Source organism: Theropithecus gelada, chromosome 6, assembly GCF_003255815.1.
Source record: "Theropithecus gelada isolate Dixy chromosome 6, Tgel_1.0, whole genome shotgun sequence".
In the NCBI taxonomy this organism is placed as follows: Eukaryota; Metazoa; Chordata; class Mammalia; order Primates; family Cercopithecidae; genus Theropithecus; species Theropithecus gelada.
In genome coordinates, this window is record NC_037673.1 from 82,808,069 (window position 1) to 82,829,079 (window position 21,011).

At 36.5% G+C, this 21,011-nt stretch overlaps 1 protein-coding gene across 5 annotated transcripts in view; it reads left to right on the forward strand.

Moving 5' to 3' along the window:
* The window catches only part of RASA1 (RAS p21 protein activator 1), a 120,748-nt gene that overhangs the window by 50,101 nt on the left and 49,636 nt on the right, over positions 1–21,011 (forward strand). For 3 of the 5 annotated variants that reach the window (XM_025386887.1, XM_025386890.1, XM_025386889.1), the window contains 4 exons: positions 12,656–12,808; positions 13,901–14,036; positions 14,661–14,731; positions 19,388–19,505. In XM_025386887.1, the coding sequence (XP_025242672.1) occupies positions 12,656–12,808; positions 13,901–14,036; positions 14,661–14,731; positions 19,388–19,505 (478 nt within the window). Of the gene's footprint in view, positions 1–12,246; positions 12,293–12,655; positions 12,809–13,900; positions 14,037–14,660; positions 14,732–19,387; positions 19,506–21,011 lie in introns of all 5 variants that reach the window. The other 2 variants (XM_025386888.1, XM_025386891.1) reach the window with 2 other exon arrangements.

The following is a 21,011-nucleotide window of genomic DNA, read 5'->3' on the forward strand; positions in this document are numbered from 1 at the left end:
CTATCACGAGAGCAGCAAGTGGAAATTTGTTCCCATGATCCAATCACCTACCACCAGGTCCCCTCCCCAGCATTGGGAATTACAATTCAACATGAGATTTAGGTGGGGGACACAGAGCCAAACCATATCATTCTCTCCTGCCTCTCCCAAATCTCATTATTCTCACATATCAAGACACAATCATGCCTTCCCAACAGTCCCCCAAACTCTTAACTTATTCCAGCATTAACTCAAAAGTCCAAAGTCTCATCTGAGACAAAGCAAGTCCCGTCCACCTGTGAGCCTGTAAAATAAAAAACAAGTTAGTTTCTTCCAAGGTGCAGTGAGAGTACAGGCATTGGGTAAATGCTCTTGTTGCAAATGGGAGAAATAGCCAAAACAAATGGGCTACAGGCCCTGTGCAAGTCTGAAACCCAGCAGGGAAGTCATGAAACCTTAAAGCTCCCAAATCCTTGATTCCACGTCTCACATCCAGGGCACGCTGATGCAAGGGGTGGCCTCCTAAGGCCTTTGGCAGCTCTGCCCCATGGCTCTGCAGGATACAACCCCCACAGCTGCTTTTATGGGCTGGCATTGAGTGCCTGCGACTCTTGCAGACACACAGTGCAAGCTGTCAGTGGATCTACCCTTATGGGGTCTGGAGGATGATGGCCCTTTTCCCACAGCTCCATTAGGCAGTGCTCTAGTGGGGACTCTCTGTGAGGGTTCCAATCCCACATTTCCCCTCTGCACTGCCCTAGTAGAGGTTCTCCATGAGGGCTCTGCCCCTGCAGTGGAGTCCTACCTGGACATCCAGGCATTTCCATCCATCTTCTGAAATCAAGGTGGAGGCTCTGCTCTTGTCTTCTGTGCACCCACAGACCCAACACCATGTGGAATCCACCAAGGCTTGTGGCTTGCACCATCTGAAGCCATGCCCCAAGTTGTACATTGGCCCCTTTTAGCCACAGCCACAGCTGGAACTGGAGTGGCTGGGATGCAGGGCACCAAATCCCAAGGATGCACTTAGCAGTGGGTTTCTGGGACTGGGCCATGAAACCATTTTTCCGTCTTAGACCTCCAGGCCTGTACTGGAGGGGCAGCCATGAAGATCTCTGACATGCCCTGGGAGACATTTTCCCCATTGTCTTGGCTACTAGCATTTGGCTCCTTGTTATTTATGTAAATTTCTGCCACTGACTTGAATATCTCCCCAGAAAATGGGTTTGTCTTTTCTATAGCATGGTGAGGCTGTAAAATTTCCAAACTTTTATGTTCTGCTTCCCTTTTAAACATAAGTTCCAGTTTCATACCATCTCTTTCTTCATACATATGGGCATATACTTTTAGAAAAAAACCAAATCACATCTTGAATGCTTTGCTGCTTAGAAATTTCTTCTGCCAGATACCCTAAATCATCTCTGTCAAGTTCAAAGCTCAACACATCTTTAGGGCAGCGGCACAATGCTGCCAGTCTCTGCTAAATCATAGCAAGAGTGACCGTTACTCTGGTTCTTAGTAACTTCCTTGTCTCCATCTGAGACCACATCAGCCTGGATTTCACTGTCCATATCACTATCAGCATTTTGGTTACAATTATTGAGCAAGTCTCTAGGAAGTTCGAAACTTTCCCACATCTTCCTGTCTTCTTCTAATCCCTCCAAACTGTTCCAGCCTATGCCTATTACCCAGTTCCAAAGTTGCTTCCACATTTTGAGGTATCTTTATAGCGGTGCCACACTTTTCTCGTACCAGTTTTCTGGATGATCCTGTTCTCATACTGCTACAAAGAACTACCTGAGTCTGGGTAATTTGTGAAGAAAAGGTTTAAGTGACTCACAGTTCTGTAGGCTGTACAGGAGTCATGGCTGGAGAGGCCTCAGAAAACTTACAATCATGGCAGAAGGCAAAGGGGAAGCAAGAACGTCTTCACATGGTGACATGAGAGAGAGAGAGCAAAGGGAGGAAGTGCCACACACTTTTAAAACATCAGATCTTGTGGGAATTTACTATCACGAGAACAGCAAGAAGAAATTTGCCTTCATAATTCAATCACCTACCACCAAGTCCCTCCCGCAACACTGGGAGTAACAGTTCAACATGAGATTTGTGTGGGGATACAGAGCAACCATATCAGGGGGAGGTAATGTATTCAGTTAAAGGGGATTAAAAATGGCTTTATGCAAGTATACTTTTCCCTGGAACTCAACATAGAATAGTATTTTGACAAGCAAAAATCAAATGATGACTGTATTGTGAAAAGACATGGTGAAACAAGGTAGTATTTGTAGAGTTACACATAGTCTGATTTGGCTAAAAGGGAGGCTGGAGCCTTTCATGGTGGCTTTTGAATGCCATGGTGAATAGTTTGTACTTGTTATTGAATAGCCATTTCTACACTTTGGAGCTATTAGAGTGAAATGATTAAGCCTGTGGTTTGGGAAGAAAGAGCCTATTAGGGAGATTAATCTTTCCCTAGTTGTAGGAAGGGTTGGAGCAGTATGATATGGAGAGGGTGTTAATGAATGAAGGAATGGAAAACTGGAGAATAATTTCAGTGATACTGGAGGTGCAGTATACAAGTTGACAGTAGTTTTATGACTAGGAAGATAAGTGTTTAGGAAAAACTCTTAAATTGTTTTTCCTCTGCCTTTACACCACAACAATCAACACAGAAGACTTCTGTGTCCAAATGCACGCTATTTCTCCCTGCCAAATAAGCAATCAGTTCTTCAGTGAACACCAGCTGATTGGCCTCCAATTCATTTCTGGCACTACCCAGAGATAGTGTCAGATCCCAATGGCTTAGGGCTCAGTCTTGGGGACTGGGCCCTCCTTCCTACTGGTTGTAAGTCTGGATATCTAGAACTTGTACCAGATGGCTTCGAGTTGGGGTTTCCACAACCCTCTCTTTGGGTTTGATTAATTTGCTAGAGCTACTCACAGAACTCAGGGAAACACGTTTACTGGTTTATTATGAAGGGTATGTTAAAGGATACAAGTAAACCGCCATATGGCAAGGTCTGGATGCCATAGGGCAAGGTCTGGAAGGGTCCCAAATGTAGGAGCCTCTGTTTTCATGGAGTTAGGGTATGCCACTCTCCCAGCAAATCGATGAGTTCTTGTTCACCTTCTTGCCCATCTTCACATGTTCAGCTGTGAAGCCAGTCCTTTTGGTTTTTTATGGAATTTTCATGACATCAGCACTTTCTCCAATAGGAAGGCCTCCCACAAGACCCTCTCTGAAATGAGGGCATTATGACCCACAGTCAGAAAAGTGGAGGAAAATCAGAGTCCTGCCTTGGTGCAGGTGAAAGGAGGGCAGGAGAAGGTCAAGGATATTGTTTTCTGAGGACTAACACACCAAACATTGTAATAAAAGACTATAAGGAGGGTGACACAGTTTGAATGTGTGTCCCCTCCAAATCTCATGTTTAATGAGACCTCCATTGTTGGAAGTGGGGTCTGGTGGGTGTTTGTGTCATAGAGGTGGATCCCCCATGAATGGTTTGCTGCCTTCCCCTGTGGTAATGAGTTCAGGCGAGAGCTGGTTGTTTAAAGCAGGGGTCCTCAACTCCTACTCCGTGGACTGGTACCTGTCTATGACCTGTTAGGAGCTGGGCCACACAGCAGGAGGTATGAGCCACAGGCAAGTGAGCATTACTGCCTGAGCTCCACCTTCTGATCAGCAGAAGTTAGATCAGCAGCAGCATTAGATTTTCACAGGAGTGCGAACCCGGTTGTGAATTCCTCATGTGAGGGATATAGGTTGTTTGTTCCTTATGAGAATCTGATGGTTGATGATCTGAGCTGAAACAGTTTCATCCTGAAATCATCTCCTCTGAGCTCCCGTCTGTGGAAAAATTGTCTTCCACTAAATCAGTCAGTGCCTGGTGCCAGAGGTTGGGGACTACTGGTTTAAAGGAGCCTGGCTCCTCCCTCCTTCTCTTGCTCTCTCTGGTCATGGGATGCGCTAGCTCTCCCTTTGCCTTCTGCCATGAGTAAAAGCTACCTGAGGCCTCCCTGAAAGCAGATTCCAGGACTATGCTTCCTCTATAGTCCTGCAGAACCATGAGCCAAAATAAACCACTTTTCTTTATAAATTACCCAGTCTCATGTATTCGATTATAGCAATGCAAAGACAGACTAACACAAAGGGCTATGGGAGTTATAAACCAGGAACTGTGGATGAAAATGTATTTTTTAAAATATAGATATATAAACACAACCACATACATAAATAAAATAACACCACAAGAAGGAATCAAAGTTGCTTTTGAAATTTCCGGTCTGGACACTAGGAAGGATGCTGGTGTCATTAACAATAAAGAGGAAGAGAAGTGTGAGTGGGTGTGTGTGTGTGTGTTTCTGTGTGTTTGTAGAGATATTTGCTAATTTTTTAAGATTTTGATATATTCACCTTAAGGTGAAGATTCTTGGGAGGGCTTTGTTAATTTAAGCCTGGCGTTTAAGAAGGAAGTTAGATTCAGAGAGGGAAATTTGGGGATCACTCTCATAGAGGTTATAATTTGAGCTGATTGATGACTGATATTTCCATGACTGTGAATAAATACAGAAATGGAAAATTCTGAGGAAAAGACATGTAGAAAGTGCCTTAGTTTTAGGATGACCTTTGAGTAAATTGTGTAATATTTCACTCTTATTTCTTAAAAGAAGTTACATAGGAGAAATACCTTGAGAAAGCACAGAGGAAGAAAACTAATGCCTTAAAACATTGCCTAACACATAATAGGAGCTTAAAAAAATCTTTGTTGAATGAATAATTGTAACTTGTTTGGGATGTAAGCGTATGTATAGGAGAAAAATGGGCATATTGTGGAGAACTTTTGAGGGATAGAGTGGATAATACCCATTCCCCTGCCCTGTGCTCATAGGGTTATTGCTGATACCAGATGAAAGGACAGATCTGAGAATATTTTGAACTTTTAAAATGTTCTTTGAGGCATATTTCAGTTTGAGGAACTGAAAGAAATTCCGTAAGTAAGGTAATATGTCTGTATTCAGCAAGTAAGGTAACATGTCTACTTATAAACTTATATTCTTTCCATTTTATTTGGTGGGAATTAGATTTGTAAAGTATATTACGAAGAATGTTTAGGATATTGTTATGGCTATATGTCTTTTGATAAGTCATTTTTTTTTTTTTTTTTTTTTTTGCCTGTGCTTTTTCCCATTGCCTGTTACGTTTTTCTCACTTTCCTTCTCAGTCCCTCCCTTTTTCCAAATCAGTTTAGCCATCAGTTCTTTCAGGAAATGTATGCTAAAATTCTAAGACTGAGGTATTTTTTTGTATCCCTGTGTATCCTCTTACTTACTTTACCAGATTACAGTTGCTTAATTTGAATGTCTTCTCCATTGGATCCTAAACTTACACGTCATGGTGTTCTGTGGTATTTACTGTTATCGTCTACCATGTAGCACACTGCTTTGCAGATAGTTTGTTGGAGATGAACTAAATAAGAGACAATGTTAGACTAAAGTTTACTTTTAACCTCCAGATGTAGTGATTTCTTGTCTTCATGTGCTGAATGGTATGATACTGTAATTGTTGAAGTTCTAAGAAAATCCCAACTCTAAGAATTTATACCATTTTGAGAATTTAAAGTACACAGATAAAAGAGATTGAAAATATGCTGTATTAACTGATCTTAGCCTCCTGCTAGTAGGTATTGTGCTAGCCTTCCCTCCCTTTTCCTCCTCCCTCGCAACATTTGATTAGTGCATAACATTTCTTGGAGAGGTGTGGTTTTTTTCTTCCCTTCGTTATCTGTTTACTAGGGTGATGGGAGTTAAAGGTAGTAAGAACTTCACAATCATGGTTGAGTGCATTTCAGTGTAAACTTTTGTATTCTCACCTTTTGTATGTTAGTCTTTTAGTTAATTTTGGGTGGACAGAATGTATGATAGTGCTGTTTCTTTAGAAATGCTCTCTCAAAACTAAAACCTCTTGGATTCTCTAAATACATTACCTATTGAAAAAGGAAACAGCATTTCTGCCCTTACTTTGAACTAACTTGATCTGAGATAAATACATACACACATGCACGCATGTGCACACACACACATACATTCACACTCTAGCTATCTGGATATATACAAATATACCCAAGAATAGCTAAGATAAAAACATGCTCTCTTTTCCCCTTCCCCAAGTTTAAGTGATGCATAGTTGGGTACTACACCTGTTTTGCTTAGCCTAGTGGTGGTTCAAGTGAATTTGCCAGTGACCCAATTTTAGTCTATCATAGTGATTTGAAAAAATGCCAAGTAAAGTCACTTAGTATGAGATAAATTTTCTTTACTTTCCTCTTCACTTTAAGAAATCAGTTGCTTTTTTTTTTTTTTTTTTAAATAAAAACCTTTAGCAGACTGTATTAGTCCATTCTCATGATGCTAACAAAGACAAACCCGAGTTGGGGTCATTTATAAAGGAAAGAGGCTTAATTGACTCATAGTTCCACAGGGCTGGGGAGGCCTCAGGAAACTTACAATCACGGTAGAAGGGGAAGCAAACATGTCCTTCTTCACATAGCGTCATCAAGGAGAAGTACTGAGCAAAGGGGGGAAAAGCCCCTTATAAAACCATTAGATCTCATGAGGACTCACTCACTATCACAATAACAGCAGCATGGGGGTAACTGCCCCCGTAATTCAGTTACTTCCCACCAGGTCCCACCCACAACATGTGAGATGAGATTTAGGTGGAGACACAGCCAAACCATATCACAGACAGTAAGAATGTATTAGTTACACATAAATATGGGAGCTTTAGAAGATTTCTATGTTTTAGCAAATGCATACCAACTTGAAATCACCAATTTAGTTTTAGAAGACACAAGCATGTGTAAGAAAGTCTGATTAGCATTTTGAGACTTGCAGAATAACTCCAGAAGTTTGTAGTATGATCAGGCACACAGACTCCCAAGTGATTCAGATGCAAAAGATTTCTTGGCAATTGGATTTCTGCATGTATGTTTCTCTGTAACTACTTTGGTGCCTGTCGGTAATATAACCAAAAGGAAAAACAAGTGGACAGTAAAAGCGATCTGCTGGTAACGTCAATTTAGTTTTCTTTTTATAAAAGGAAGTCTACTGATGTTAGCACTGGTTTAATGGTTTTCTGTTGTGTAGTAGACAGTTTTCATTTGGGATTGTCAAGTGAGTTGTAAATAATTGTATAGTTTCAATGAAATGCCTGTCTGCATTCACACTAGGATATTTTCTCATTGCACAAATTTACATATTTTTCTCTGATCAAGTGAGACAGATTATAAAACACAAAGGCCTCACTAGGGCCCCTCAAATGTGTTCCAGCAATATGCAGCAGCCCCCACCCCCATTTTTATTTCCCCCGAGTCAGGGTCTCTCTCTGTCGCCCAGTCTGGAGTGCAGTGGCACGATCTTATCTCACTGCAGCCTTGACTTCTCAGGCTCAAGTTATCCTCCCATCTCAGCCTCTCGAGTAGCTGGGATCATAGGCTTGTGCCACCATGCCTGGCTAATTTTTGTATTTTTTGTAGTGGTGGGGTTTTGCCATATTGCCCAGGTTGGTCATGAACTCCTGGGTTCAAGCAGTCCCCTCCTCAGCCTCCCAAAGTGCTGGTCTATAAAGGCGTGAGCCACTGTGCCTGGCCACAGCACACATTTATAAAAAATGTTCATGTGATTCCAAATTTAAAATAGAGTGATTTCTGTGCCTTTTTTTAAATTGTTCACTTATTTCACATGCAGTTTTATCTTAGATGTATGATATTGTATATAAATTGATTTGTATTTCTTTTTTTTTTTTTTTTTTTTTTGAGACGGAGTCTCGCTCTGTAGCCCGGGCTGGAGTGCAGTGGCCGGATCTCAGCTCACTGCAAGCTCCGCCTCCCAGGTTTACGCCATTCTCCTGCCTCAGCCTCCCGAGTAGCTGGGACTACAGGCACCCGCCACCTCGCCCGGCTAGTTTTTTGTATTTTTTTAGTAGAGACAGGGTTTCACGGTGTTCGCCAGGATGGTCTCGATCTCCTGACCTCGTGATCCGCCCGTCTCGGCCTCCCAAAGTGCTGGGATTACAGGCTTGAGCCACCGCGCCCGGCCTGATTTGTATTTCTAAAAAAATGAAATTAAGAAACTCCATATCTACCTGTAAAATTTCTCAACAAAAATTTACAAAGCTAGCTGGGAAGACATGTATGTACTTCTTGAATTTCCTCCTGCTGTTCCTTTTCCCCAGTTTCCTTAGGCAAGGAAGAAGAGAGAGGGAAATTTACTTTTAAAATAGGAGGACATAAATGCTTTATTATTAACGTGTTGCATTAAGCAGTTTTAAGTCATAGTATCTCAAGTACCTACTATCCTTTATACTGCCCCCCAACCCCCAAAATATACACACATTGGGAAAAGAATGGGGGTTCTTTGAGGGTTTCCTTCTAGAGTTGCCAGGTGAAATAGAATTTCTAGTTTATTAGTAGTATGGCACCTGCAGCCCCAATTAATTTGAATGCTTTATAATGTTCAAAAAGAGTTTTGAGAAAATTTCCTCCTAAAGTTAATGCCTTAGTAAAAAAAAAAGATTGATTTCTTCTGTCCTCTTCCCCAAATTACATGGAAAGTAAACAAGACTGGAAAATAGGTAATTGAGACTAAGATGATTCACAGATTGATCACCTATTATGCAACAGTCATAAAATGTGTTAGTTTTTTTGAAGACGTTTATTAGTCCCATAGCCTTTGAGTATCCTCTATTCCCCTGTGATATTGGTTTGATAATAATTAAGCTAGTATTTACTAGGTTCTTGGTATCCATTAGGTATTCTTCTAAGCAACTTTATATGTGTTAGCTCATTTAATAATAATAAGCCAATGTTCTGTGAGGTAGACACTATTCCTTTTATAGATGAGGAAACTGAGGCTCGGAGATATCTGCCTACATTTGCGCAGCTCAGTGGCAGAGCTGGGATTCAAAGACAGTGGCTCTAGAGTCTTAACCGTTCTACTATAAAGCCTACGTAGTAGTTTTCATTTTTGTATTTTTTTTAAAGCAATTTAGGACAAGTCATTAATTTTATTCTGAGGTTGAGATAGAAATTAATTTCCCTAATTTACAAGTCTCTACTAAAAATACAAAAATTAGCCGGATGTGGTGGCACGCATCTGTAATCCCAGCTACTTGGGAGGCAGAGACAGGAGAATCACTTGAACCCAGGAGGCAGAGGTTGCAGTGAGCCATGAGAGCATGGCACTGCGCCCCAACCTGGGTAACAGAGCGAGACTCTGTTTCCAAAATAAAAAAAGGAGAACTTCCTATGTTGACGTTAAAAAAGAGGTTTTTGTTTTGTTTTGTTTTTTACATTGGCAAGGTGGTTCAACTAGATGACTTATAAAGTATTTTTCAATGTTGTTTTATGAGTCAACACTTCTTCCTTCATTGGACAAATACTTTTAAAACTTATTATTGCTATGTGCCAGGTATACTCTGTGCTATAATTGCCACAAATGTGAGCAGATTTATAAACTTTAACTTAGGTGATGAGCTATTATTTGGTAATCTCATGTTAGAGTATTCTCATACCACCAGTATAACTTTTGTGCTTATGTTTCTTTGAGGTATTCTAGATTCCAGTTGAATTATTTTTTTAATTTACATGAAAACAGTCACCAGCAAATCTGCTCTTAAAGAGATATAATAAGGCTTTGATTGTGAAGACTTAAGAGTAATAGTGGGGTTGATTAAATATGTTTTCTTTTATTTCTTTGTAATTCTATTGCTGTGACTATTTGTAGAGGCAGAAAGTGTAGCATTTTAAAAAATTGAGTATTTTAGACAACCACTCCCAAAGTGTTCACTCTTGGGAAAAGTTATATCTTTGTTATTGAGAGTATATTTTGTAAAGGCATATCCCATATATTTTATACCTAGAATAAAAAGAATTACAGACTTCAGAAAGTTAAGGTAGACAACATTTTCTTGGCTACTGGGGCTAATTAGAATGTATGATTCTCTGTGCAGGGCAGCCACCTTAGGGACTCTGAATCTCTCAGTAGGGTAAAATTTTTATATTTATGAAAAAGATTGTGGGTTAAAAAAAGGTTGAGAAATACTGTTTTTGAGTAAACCCAAGGACTGGTGTTTAAAGGTTATATAGTATTTTACCTAGGTTCTATAAATCTGTAAGGTGTCTGAATCAAATCTTATAACTTTGGATTTATTGTGATTTATTTATAAAACATTTAAGGATCAAATCAACTACATAAATGTTTACAAGCTGATGGCTGGATAATTTAATTGCAGTTTATAGTCATAATCAAGAATTGACATGTTTTGCTTTACGTGTTTGAAGCTTATGTCCTTTTAACATGAGAGGAAATTGCTAACATGTAGGAAATAGTTACTTATTTAGATTAATGTCTTTCTCCTGAACTGACTTGTCCACTTGAATGCTCAGATCTTACTGAAAGTACATAGATGTAAAAAATCAGCTCAGTGTGGTGGCTCACACCTGTAATCCCAGACTTTGGAAGGCTGAGGTGAGCAGATCGCTTGAGTCCAGGAATTTGAGACCAACCTGGGTGACAGGCAAAACACTGTCTCTACAAAAAAAAAAAAAAAAGCTGGGCATGGTAGCGTGTGTCTGCAGTCTCAGCTACTTGGGAGGCTGTGGTGAGAAGATGGGTTGAGCCCGGGAGGTGGGGGTTGCAGTGAGCTGAGATTGTACCAGTGCATTCCAGCCTGGGTGACAAAGTGAGACCCCCATCTGAAACAAAACAAAGCAAAAACAACTAAAAACCACAAATAGACGTATATATAACTTAAAATTGTAAGTCAGATATTTATTGTAAAATAGTAATTGTGTAATGCCTCCTGTATCTCTGTGTATCATTTCATGGTAAGTTCAAAAGATTAAGGAGATTAAATAAAACCTTTTCATCTTGACACTGCGTAAGACATAACAGAAATTTAACAAATAACAAGTACACAAAAATAGAGATTTGCTTAAAATTGTCCTTAATTTTATCTTTGTTGGGTATATAAATCTGCTCTCTGGGATAGTTCTACTGCTTTAGGTAATGAGGAAAGCACTAGTTTCATATTCTAAGGATAACCTAAGGATATCCCTTATATTTTCACAGCTAAACTTACAGCCTGAAATTTCAAAATTTTATTCTCTTATGTTATTAAATTATAGTTCCTCAGGGGACCTTTATGATCTCTGGTGTAAACTTTCCATTTTAGAATAAAAAAATCCCTGAGCTCTTGAAAGTTAAAATTACTTGTCATTTGTCTCAAAGATGATGGCTGAACTAAGATTAGGATTTTAGAGGAATGCAGTATTGATTGCTCTTTCCCTTCTTCCTCTAATACTAACAGTTGACAATTATATTTTTTGTTAAGTTGTAATGGAACTCTATAAATAAGTTCATTATTTTCAGCCTTATGCATAGGGCTCTATTTAAAATAGGTTGATTTTAGAAGAAAACTAAAAGTGATTCTTTCCATAAGTTTTAAGTTTCTGTGTTTTTGTTTTATTTTTAAAAATTAAGGTGTCAAAAATAATGAGCTTTTATTACAACAAGCTTACAAAAATAGTCATAGTAGCATAATGCTTTTATCATTGGCTTATTATCTATTATATAAAATACATACTACATTATTACAAATGTAAGATTACAAATAAACTGAGTGGTAAAGCTGAAGTACTATAATATGTTACATAATTTAATATATCAATGTAATATGAATGTTTATTTTTCTCTGAATGTTTCAAATTAGGCTGTAAGTATCTAAGGATGAGTTTGACTAAACTATGAAAAATGTAAAAATATTTTATAACAGTTACTTTGGAGATTTGTTACCATGCCTGTATGATACTTCTAGTATATTTCTAAGCATGTTTCTGTTTATATCAGTCTATGAGGCTTTTATAGGCATACTTGGTATCATGGATGATGCTAGAGTTATAGCCAGTTTCTCAAGTAGATCATTTGATAGTATGTAGGTAGAATACAGTTAAACTGAGAGCAAGAAGGGTGAAGGGACAAAGGTGCTATTTATTCCCCCAAATGTTTGTTAAATAAATTTGGAAAGTTGAGTGCAAATGTAAAATGTATAGTCATGGAGTAGATTATCTTAGAGCCAAAGGGATTAATCAGCTTCATGTTCAAACAGGAAATTAAAATAGCATCCTTTAGACAGTGTAATTCTGTTTTCCTGTCTCAGGGCATGAACACTAAAATGGAATAAAACATTTTATATTCTCATAGGTTCCATGTGCCTTGTGAAGTCATGGTTCCTCAGTATAAGATCGAGGTAGTAAATTCATCATTTCCATTTGTTTATCTTATTTTTCTAAGTAAGGATTTGGTTGCAGTAGTGTTTATATTTTGAATAGCAGGCAATCCTGGAAGTAGGGAGATGGGTAGAAATGGAAGAGATTTATATATGAGATGACTAGAACTAAGCTTTTAGAACAAATTAAAGACCAAGTAAATGAGTATTTTTTGAGAGACTGAGGTTGAATTGAGTTAAAATTGGAATAACTGGTTCAGAGTAAAATGTAAATGTTTAAGTTACATGTAGGCATTTAAAACCTCTAGTAGTATGTTTTTCAAGTATCACTAGAAATTTTACACTTGCTATTATATTGTAATATCTTCTCTGTTTTTCCCCTAGGTGGTATCACGGAAAACTTGACAGAACAATAGCAGAAGAACGCCTCAGGCAGGCAGGGAAGTCTGGCAGTTACCTTATAAGAGAGAGTGATCGAAGGCCAGGGTCCTTTGTACTTTCATTTCTTAGCCAGATGAATGTTGTCAACCATTTTAGGTAAGTCTTTATTCCTATTGTGAAGCCAAATGGTGTAGCTATTTTGATATAATATTCAAAAATATACCGGTATAATAAAGGTGAATGACTCAGTAACAAATAATAGAGAAGGAAGCTTGTTTTCAGTCAAATGATTTAATCAGTGATTTAGAGAGATTCTTTTGAATGTTTACATTTTTTGTTTAAAAACAGTATATTTGGGCATTACTGTGCTGATCCTCAAATATATTTATAGCTTTTAAAGTATAAAGAATTACAAATAAACTTTGAGCGGCAAGTCTAAAATAAAGGAATTGTATACTTTTAGACTGTAGAATAACAAAGAGTATAGGAAACCCTGTTTAAAACTCAAATTTTGTGTCCTCTATTTTAGCTTCACTGTTCTAAAACTCTTTGCAGATATGCACTTCAGTGAAACAGGCATATAAATTTTCAAGTACAAATATTCTGTATATATACACATATTTACCCATATTGTATTCTATTTCATTTTTATAGAAGAAATTGAAAAAAATAATCTAATGCATATAGTGTTAAATGATAAAATGTTTTTGTACCCTTGGTTTTTAGATTTTAAAATAAGGTTCAGTAGTACCATGATACCACATGTAGTATGTGAAATTATTCCTGTACTTTGTTGGATATATATATCTCTTGAAATATTTCTTCAAGAGATAATCTTTCAAGATTTCAAAATATCTTTCAAGAGATAAATATATCTCTTGAAATATTTCAAGAGATTTGTGAGGTCCTTTAAGCCAGAGAAAACTTACTAACATTGTGAATTCAGCCTTAAATATGGAAAGTGAGAAGAGGTATCTGAGGGTGAATTTTCAAATATTTGATGGAATTCTGTAATTGAGGTTTATAAGCCTGATACGTATTTCATATCAAATGCATGCATATATGTAAGAGAAATAGCCCCAAGTAATTTGCTGTGATGAAGATATTAATAAGTAGTATTTTAGTATAAGGATATAGTTACAAGGAAAAGAGTATGGAAATTATGGATTTATAATTTCTTTATGAAACTCGGTCTTTAAAATTGACTGTAAAGATTTTTTTATACTGTATTTTTTCCTGTTCAAATAGGATTATTGCTATGTGTGGAGATTACTACATTGGTGGAAGACGTTTTTCTTCACTGTCAGACCTAATAGGTTATTACAGTCATGTCTCTTGTTTGCTTAAAGGAGAAAAATTACTTTACCCAGTTGCACCACCAGAGGCAAGTAAAATGAATAAAATATTTTTCAAAACTTTGTTTTTCAGTACAATAGTGGGTTTAGCTATTGCTCAGTTTCTTATGTTTATTATAATTCAAGAAGTATTTGTTGTATTAAATTTTAATTTGGGTTATAATGTCAGAACAAAATGGACAACTTCTTTGAAAAAAAAAGAAAATATTTTTCAGTAATTTTGTGTTTAAGTAACCACATTAAAAAAAAGTACTGTTTGGTGATAGCCTAACAAATATTTCTGAATGTATGAGAAGAAATTACTGATTTTATGGTACTAACCGTGACTTTGCTGCAAGATTCTGAAATGCCTTGTGTATCATCAATGAAAGGTTAACTTATATGTTTCATGTAGTATATTTAAAATGAAATCATTCATATTACCTTATAAAAGCATATTGCTTATATTTAAAATATAATTTTCATAAAAACAAGAACAACAAAAAAGGCTTTCTAGGCACTGCATATTTGTAGTGCAAGTAAAAATGTATTTGAATGATCCCATGGAATTTCTAATGTGAATTTTTATTGGCTTTATGTGGATATACCTCTTTTGCCTTTAAGATAAAAAGACTATCTTTTTAAATCCTTTTTTTTTTTTTTATGGTTTCTAGCCAGTAGAAGATAGAAGGCGTGTACGAGCTATTCTACCTTACACTAAAGTACCAGACACTGATGAAATAAGGTATTTTATAATCTATTCTCATGTATAGGCATTTGAAAGAGCTAGACTTCAAAGATTTATTACTCTTGGACTAGGAAGCTTTTGAAATTTGAAGAAATGGCATACAGCAAGGTGAAAGAGCTTTTGATATTGGGTCTGTTGGTCCTGGACCTCTGGGTTGACTTATTTGTTCAGACTGTGATTTTGAATCAGGGTGGCCTCAGTGAATATGACAGGAGAAATAATTAGGTTTTATTACATTGTCTCTCACAAAGTAAGGAGAGTTCTGTTTCAATCTATATCCTATTTAAATTTTTGTTACCATGTGACATTTATGCCACAGCTATAAAGGATAAGCTTCTACTTTATGTAAGGGGTGAATAATTTTAAACCTTAGTAATGTTATAAAACTATGCAACATGTTAGTTTGTAGTTTTATTTCTCTATAATTATATAATTTGATAATCAAATTATGTCTTTCTATAAGGTATTTAAATTTCTAGTGGAAACTTTGTTTCTTACCATTAATTCTCATTTAATTCTTACTGACACATTTTTATTTGTAATCTAAACTGGAAAGGCCTATAAACGACAAAGGAGAAAATGCATATATTAAAGAAGAACAGTGATGAATTACAAATTTATGAATTTAGGTAATTTTTAAATTTTTTGTGGGATTATTTAGGACAGCAGTTCTCAAAGTGTGTTTCATGTAACTATGGGGATCTTTGAGACTCATTTAGAATGACACTGGGTATTAGTCAGTGTTCTCTAGAGGAGATTTTTTATGGAGAATTGGTTTACACAATGGTAGATGGAGACAGTAAAGACCCACAGTTGGCTGTCTGTAATCTGAAAACCCAAGAAAGCCAGTGGTATAATTCAATCTACATCTGAAGACCTGAGAACCAGGGGAACCTATGGTGTAAATCCTAGTCTGAGGGCAGGAAAAGTTGAGATGAGATGTCCCAGCTCAACCAGTGAGGCAGAAAAAAGGGATGAATTTCTTCCTCCTCCAGTTTTTGTTCTGTTCAGACGCTCAGTGAATTGGATGATGCCCACGCACATTGGGGATGGCAGGGTACTGTCCTCTGATTCAAATGCTAATCTCACCCAGAAACACCCTCACAGAGAAACCCAGAAATATAATGTTTAATCTGGGAACCCTACGGTCTAGCCAAGTTGACACATAAAATTAGCCATCACAATCCATGAGATCAGATTATTTTCATAACCATACTAAGACATAATTTGCCTTTTTCACCGTAAATTTTACAATGATAGTACAAAAGCAATGTATGGTAAAACTGCTGGTGCCTTAGTAGAAATCAAGGCTGTGGCACAAAAGTGTACAGTATTCTTTACTGTTACACACTTGGAGTTAATCAAAGACAGTTTCATTTAAGAGTGTTACTGATGAGGGACTAAAAAAATATTTATTAAATTTTGACCTGTGACCACACACTTTGATCTGTATGATGAAATGGGAAGTATGTATAAAACACTTCTGCTGTGTGCCAGAGATCAGTGTCATGAGGAAAAGCAGTGAGTTGAGAGCTGAACTAGTTTGTTCCTTTTTTTTTTCCTTTTAGAGACAGAGTCTTGCTCTGTTGCCCAGGTTGGAGTGCAGTGGCACCATCTCGCCTCACTGCAGTCTCCAACTCCTGGGTTCAAGGGATTCTATGCCTCAGTCTTCCGAGCGGCTGGAATTACAGGCGTGTGTCACCAAGTCCAGCTAATTTTTGTTATTTAGTAGAGATGGGGTTTTGCCATGTTGACCAGGCCAGTCTTGAACTCCTGACCTCAAGTGATCTGCCTGCCCCGGCCTCCCAAAGTGCTGGGATTATAGGCATGAGCCACTGCACGTGGCTTAGCTGTTACTTTTGTGCATACCATTTTCACTTAAGAGAATGTTTGACATTTTTTGAAGAAGAACAAAGTAAGACTATTATTTCAAGGAAAAAAACTGTTAGTGTTTGTTGCCAATGACAAAATTTGAGTTTTGAGTAAAACTTTGAATTTTAGACATTCTGTGTTGGCCATCAAAAGTTTGACAGTTTCTGAAATAATGACTTCTCTGATGAGACAGGCAGTAATAATAAAGAATGAGGTTTTTTTGTTTTGTTTTGTTGTTTTGTTTTGTTTTGTTTTTTGTTTTTGTGACAGTTTCGCTCTTGTCACCCAGGCTGGAGTGCAGTGGTGCCATCTTGGCTCACTGCAACCTCTGCCACCTGGGTTCAAGCGATTCTGCTGCCTCAGCCTCCTGAGTAGCTGGAACTATGGGCGCCTGCCACCACACCTGGCTAATTTTGATATTTTTAGTAGAGATGGGGTTTCACCATGTTGGCCAGGGTGGTCTTGAATTCCTAACCTCGGGTGATCTGCCTGCCTGGGCCTCCCAAAGTGTTGGGATTGCAGGCGTGAGCCATCATGGCTGGCCAAGAATGAGAGGTTTTGATAGTGTATAATGTGTTAACAACTAGAAGATATAGATAGCTTGGTGAACTAATATTTTCTAAAAGGTCGATGCATGTTGTTACAAAATTATGCATGGGTAATTTGAAATGCAAGATAGACCAATAGATGTTACTGGAATGCATACAGAAAGTTCACTGATAAATAGTTTTGGATTCCATATTACAATTAACTTTCAAGAAAGTACCGCTCATTGAATTTTTGGTGTGATTTAATAGAATATCTATAATCATCTGAAAGGGCTATTAAAATACTTAGCCTTTTCACAACTACATTCTTAGGTGAAGCCAGATTTTCTTCATATGCTTTAAGCAAAAAAATCAATAGCAGCAAATTTAATACAGAAACAGATATGGGACTCCAGCAGTTTTCAGTTAGGCCAGGCATTAAGAGATTTGCAAAATTATAAAACAGTGATATTCTCACTAAATTTGTAAAAGTTATATTTTTCTTATTTTTAATGAGCTATCTTTAAAGGAATTAGTGAATATTTTAAAACATTTGTTTTAAATTTGAATATGGTAAATATCAGTAGATATCCATATAAATAAAAGCCATTTAGGATGTCAGTTTTTAAGAGAGTAAAGAAGTCCTGGGAAACCAAAAAAGAAAAAAAAAAAAAAAACAGCTGATCTAGGAAGATGAGAATTTAAACAATACTTTGATGATACACATTTGGATTTATGAGTCTTTTAAAAAATTTATGCATACCTGTGAATTTTAAAATAAAAATACCTTAAAAAATAATGATTTAATAAAGCACTGTAGCCTGTTTTAGGGGGGAATAATACAAAATAATACAGAATGAGTTATGATTAGGTTTTGTTACTACTAACAAGCTTATTTAAAACATTTTTTTTTGGTTTTTGCACGATGAAAAGTTGTTATAGCAGCAACAAGTAAACTTGAAATTAGAAATATCTCTTATGACTACTTTTAACTAAGAAATGAAATTTACCATTTCACGTGCACCCTATTTTTACTCATAATGATTTTCTTTAATGTGCTTATTTAGGTGGTTCTAGAAAGGAATAATTTAATTGGTTAAGTGGTAATGTCTGCTGCCATTCAGCTAGTGAAATATTGGCCATCATTAAGAAGGATTGTAGAATCAAGATAGAACACAATATTCTATGATTATTCAAATATTGAGTTAAATGTTATGTATCAGTTCTGTTGTCCGAAACATTATCCAAGAGACAATGAAGCTGGAGATAGCACAGAGAAAGTAGTTAAAGCTTTCAAGGATAGGAGAAGAGATTTACTTAAATTTAGATTTTGGTTTGTGAAGATTAAAATCAAAAGGAAAATTGCTGGAAAAAAAGACAAATACAGTTATAGATACAGGGTTAATGGTACCATCAACAAATCTGGAAACTTTGTGTTCAGACACATTCTTTTAAGCCTGAAAGGACAAATTCAAGGATTACTGATGGTTTTATATTGATGAAATACATCAGCAACTTGTTATTTCCATAATTGTGTGGAGGTTGAAAACATGTAGGTTTCAGTAAAAGGAAACTAAGTTGTATCTCTGTACTCTGTACTCTTAAATTGGTAACAGAAAAAAACATACATGCCTTTCTCATAATATATCCCTTGGTACCACTTTCAGAGAAAGAATGCTGTACCCATTGGATGATGGGTATCTGGGTGAATTAAATAAGCCCTAGTTTTTTTATAGGAAAAATGTTAACTGACATAAGCATCTACATCATGCTTATCTAAAATAAACAGTTTCTAAGTAACTCTATATCTTATGTATGTATAATGTGTTAATTATATTTGTTTTGTGTTTTTATTTTATATCTAACCTACATCTGAAAGAGTAATAACATTGAAACAAGTTTTTCAATTCAGTTTTCTTGTAGTTACACCCCAAAACCTTCAATATATGTATAATCAGTTTCTGTTAACAAGTTGTAATTTGAATCTAACAATAATTCAGTTATATAGATAGTGCAGATACTATTATCAGACACATTGTACTCATGAGGAAATTAAAATTCAGATTATTTATTATCTTCAGGAACTGACATGTAGATAATGCCAGAAATAAGATACAAATTTAGAGTGTTTGACTCTTAATTCCTCGCATTTTTCAATATAATACTATCCTTATCCTATTTTGTGGTATATGACTATTCTAATTTCTATATTTAAAATTTTTAATTTTAATAACTTTAAAATTGCTCTTTTCAGTTTCTTAAAAGGAGATATGTTCATTGTTCATAATGAATTAGAAGATGGATGGATGTGGGTTACAAATTTAAGAACAGATGAACAAGGCCTTATTGTTGAAGACCTAGTAGAAGAGGTGGTAAGTTTTGTTCTTTTCTCCTCAATGCTAGATTCTAAATATTTTATAAATTTGGATCTTGTCTATAATCAGAGAAAGTAGCTATGAATACATTTCTTTTATAAAAGAACTGAATTGAGAAGTACAAGGAATTTTTCATTAAAATCTATTATAAGTATAGTTAGTGTGGAACATAATCAAGCTAGCATATTATAATACATAACTGCCAATATTCAGAAAGCTTGTGTGAGTTTCTGTGACTTAAAAATATATTAACATTTGTGCTTTCTTTTGAGACAGAGTCTTGGTCTGTTGCCCAGGCTAGGGTGCAGTGGCGCGATCTCAGCTCACTGCAACCTCCACCTCCCAGGTTCAAGCATTTCTCGTGCCTCAGCGACCCAGCTAGCTGGGATTACAGACATGTGCCACCATGCCCAGCTAATTTTTTTTTTTTTTTTTAAATAGAGACAGGGTTTTACCATGTTGGCCAGGCTGATCTCATATGCCTGACCTCAAGTGTTCCACCCGCCTTAGCCTCTCAAAGTGCTGGGATGACAGGCATGAGCCACCGTGCCCGGCCTATTTATGCTTATTTTTATTCTTTTTTTTTTGCCCCCTTTTTCTTCCTCATAAGTGAAGTTATATCAGTCTGATCATGGAATCTCAACTGGTTACACATGTTTGGTTTTAGATTCTTTATCTTTCCAATATATGTGAAATTCCAATATATGTGAAAATGAAATTTTCCAGTAAACTTGGAAGATTTCATTTATATTATATATAATTATCACATGGTTCTACATTTTGAATCTCATCCTTGTTTTTGTTCCATCATATAATACGTTATCATATGGTATCAATTACCAGGTGCATTTTTAATAACAGGTCAGCATTCAAACAGCTTTTATATTTCAGAGATAATACTCAGTATCAAATATACATTGTAACTTTGGAATTCTCCTTTTCCTTTCGGAATTTTCTAGTGAGATGGAGTGGCTTTCTGTTGTCTTTTACAGCCCTCAAAGCTACTGTTTTTAAATTATGCCACAGACCTGATAATATGCTGAAGATTATTGCTCCTGGAAGACTGCAGTGGAGAATATTTTTTTTTCCTATTAATTCTCTTACCTGCCTATTCTGGCAACCATAGAAGTAAAACATACTGAGTAGAGGTGGAAAAAGTTGAGGAAATGGTGTGATACATTCCATACTCATAGTCATATAGTTATTTAGTAAAAGAGCTAGGATTAGGACTCCTAATTCCTAGATTAGTATTCTGTATTCTACAGTAAAAGAGATATTTATTCCATATAGGCAAACGGTATTCATACTGAAGCATCTTGCTATCTATGATAGTTTTCCTATAAAATGTGTTTGTTACAACTCTTAGTTTGGGTTTCCCTCTCCCTGCTGTACCACCATCTTCCCAATTCTGATTACTTAAAGGAATTGCACTATAGTTGAACTTTTCTTGAGCTCTTGGAATTCTGGATCAAATTTAACAAGATAAACTTTAATATTAAAGAA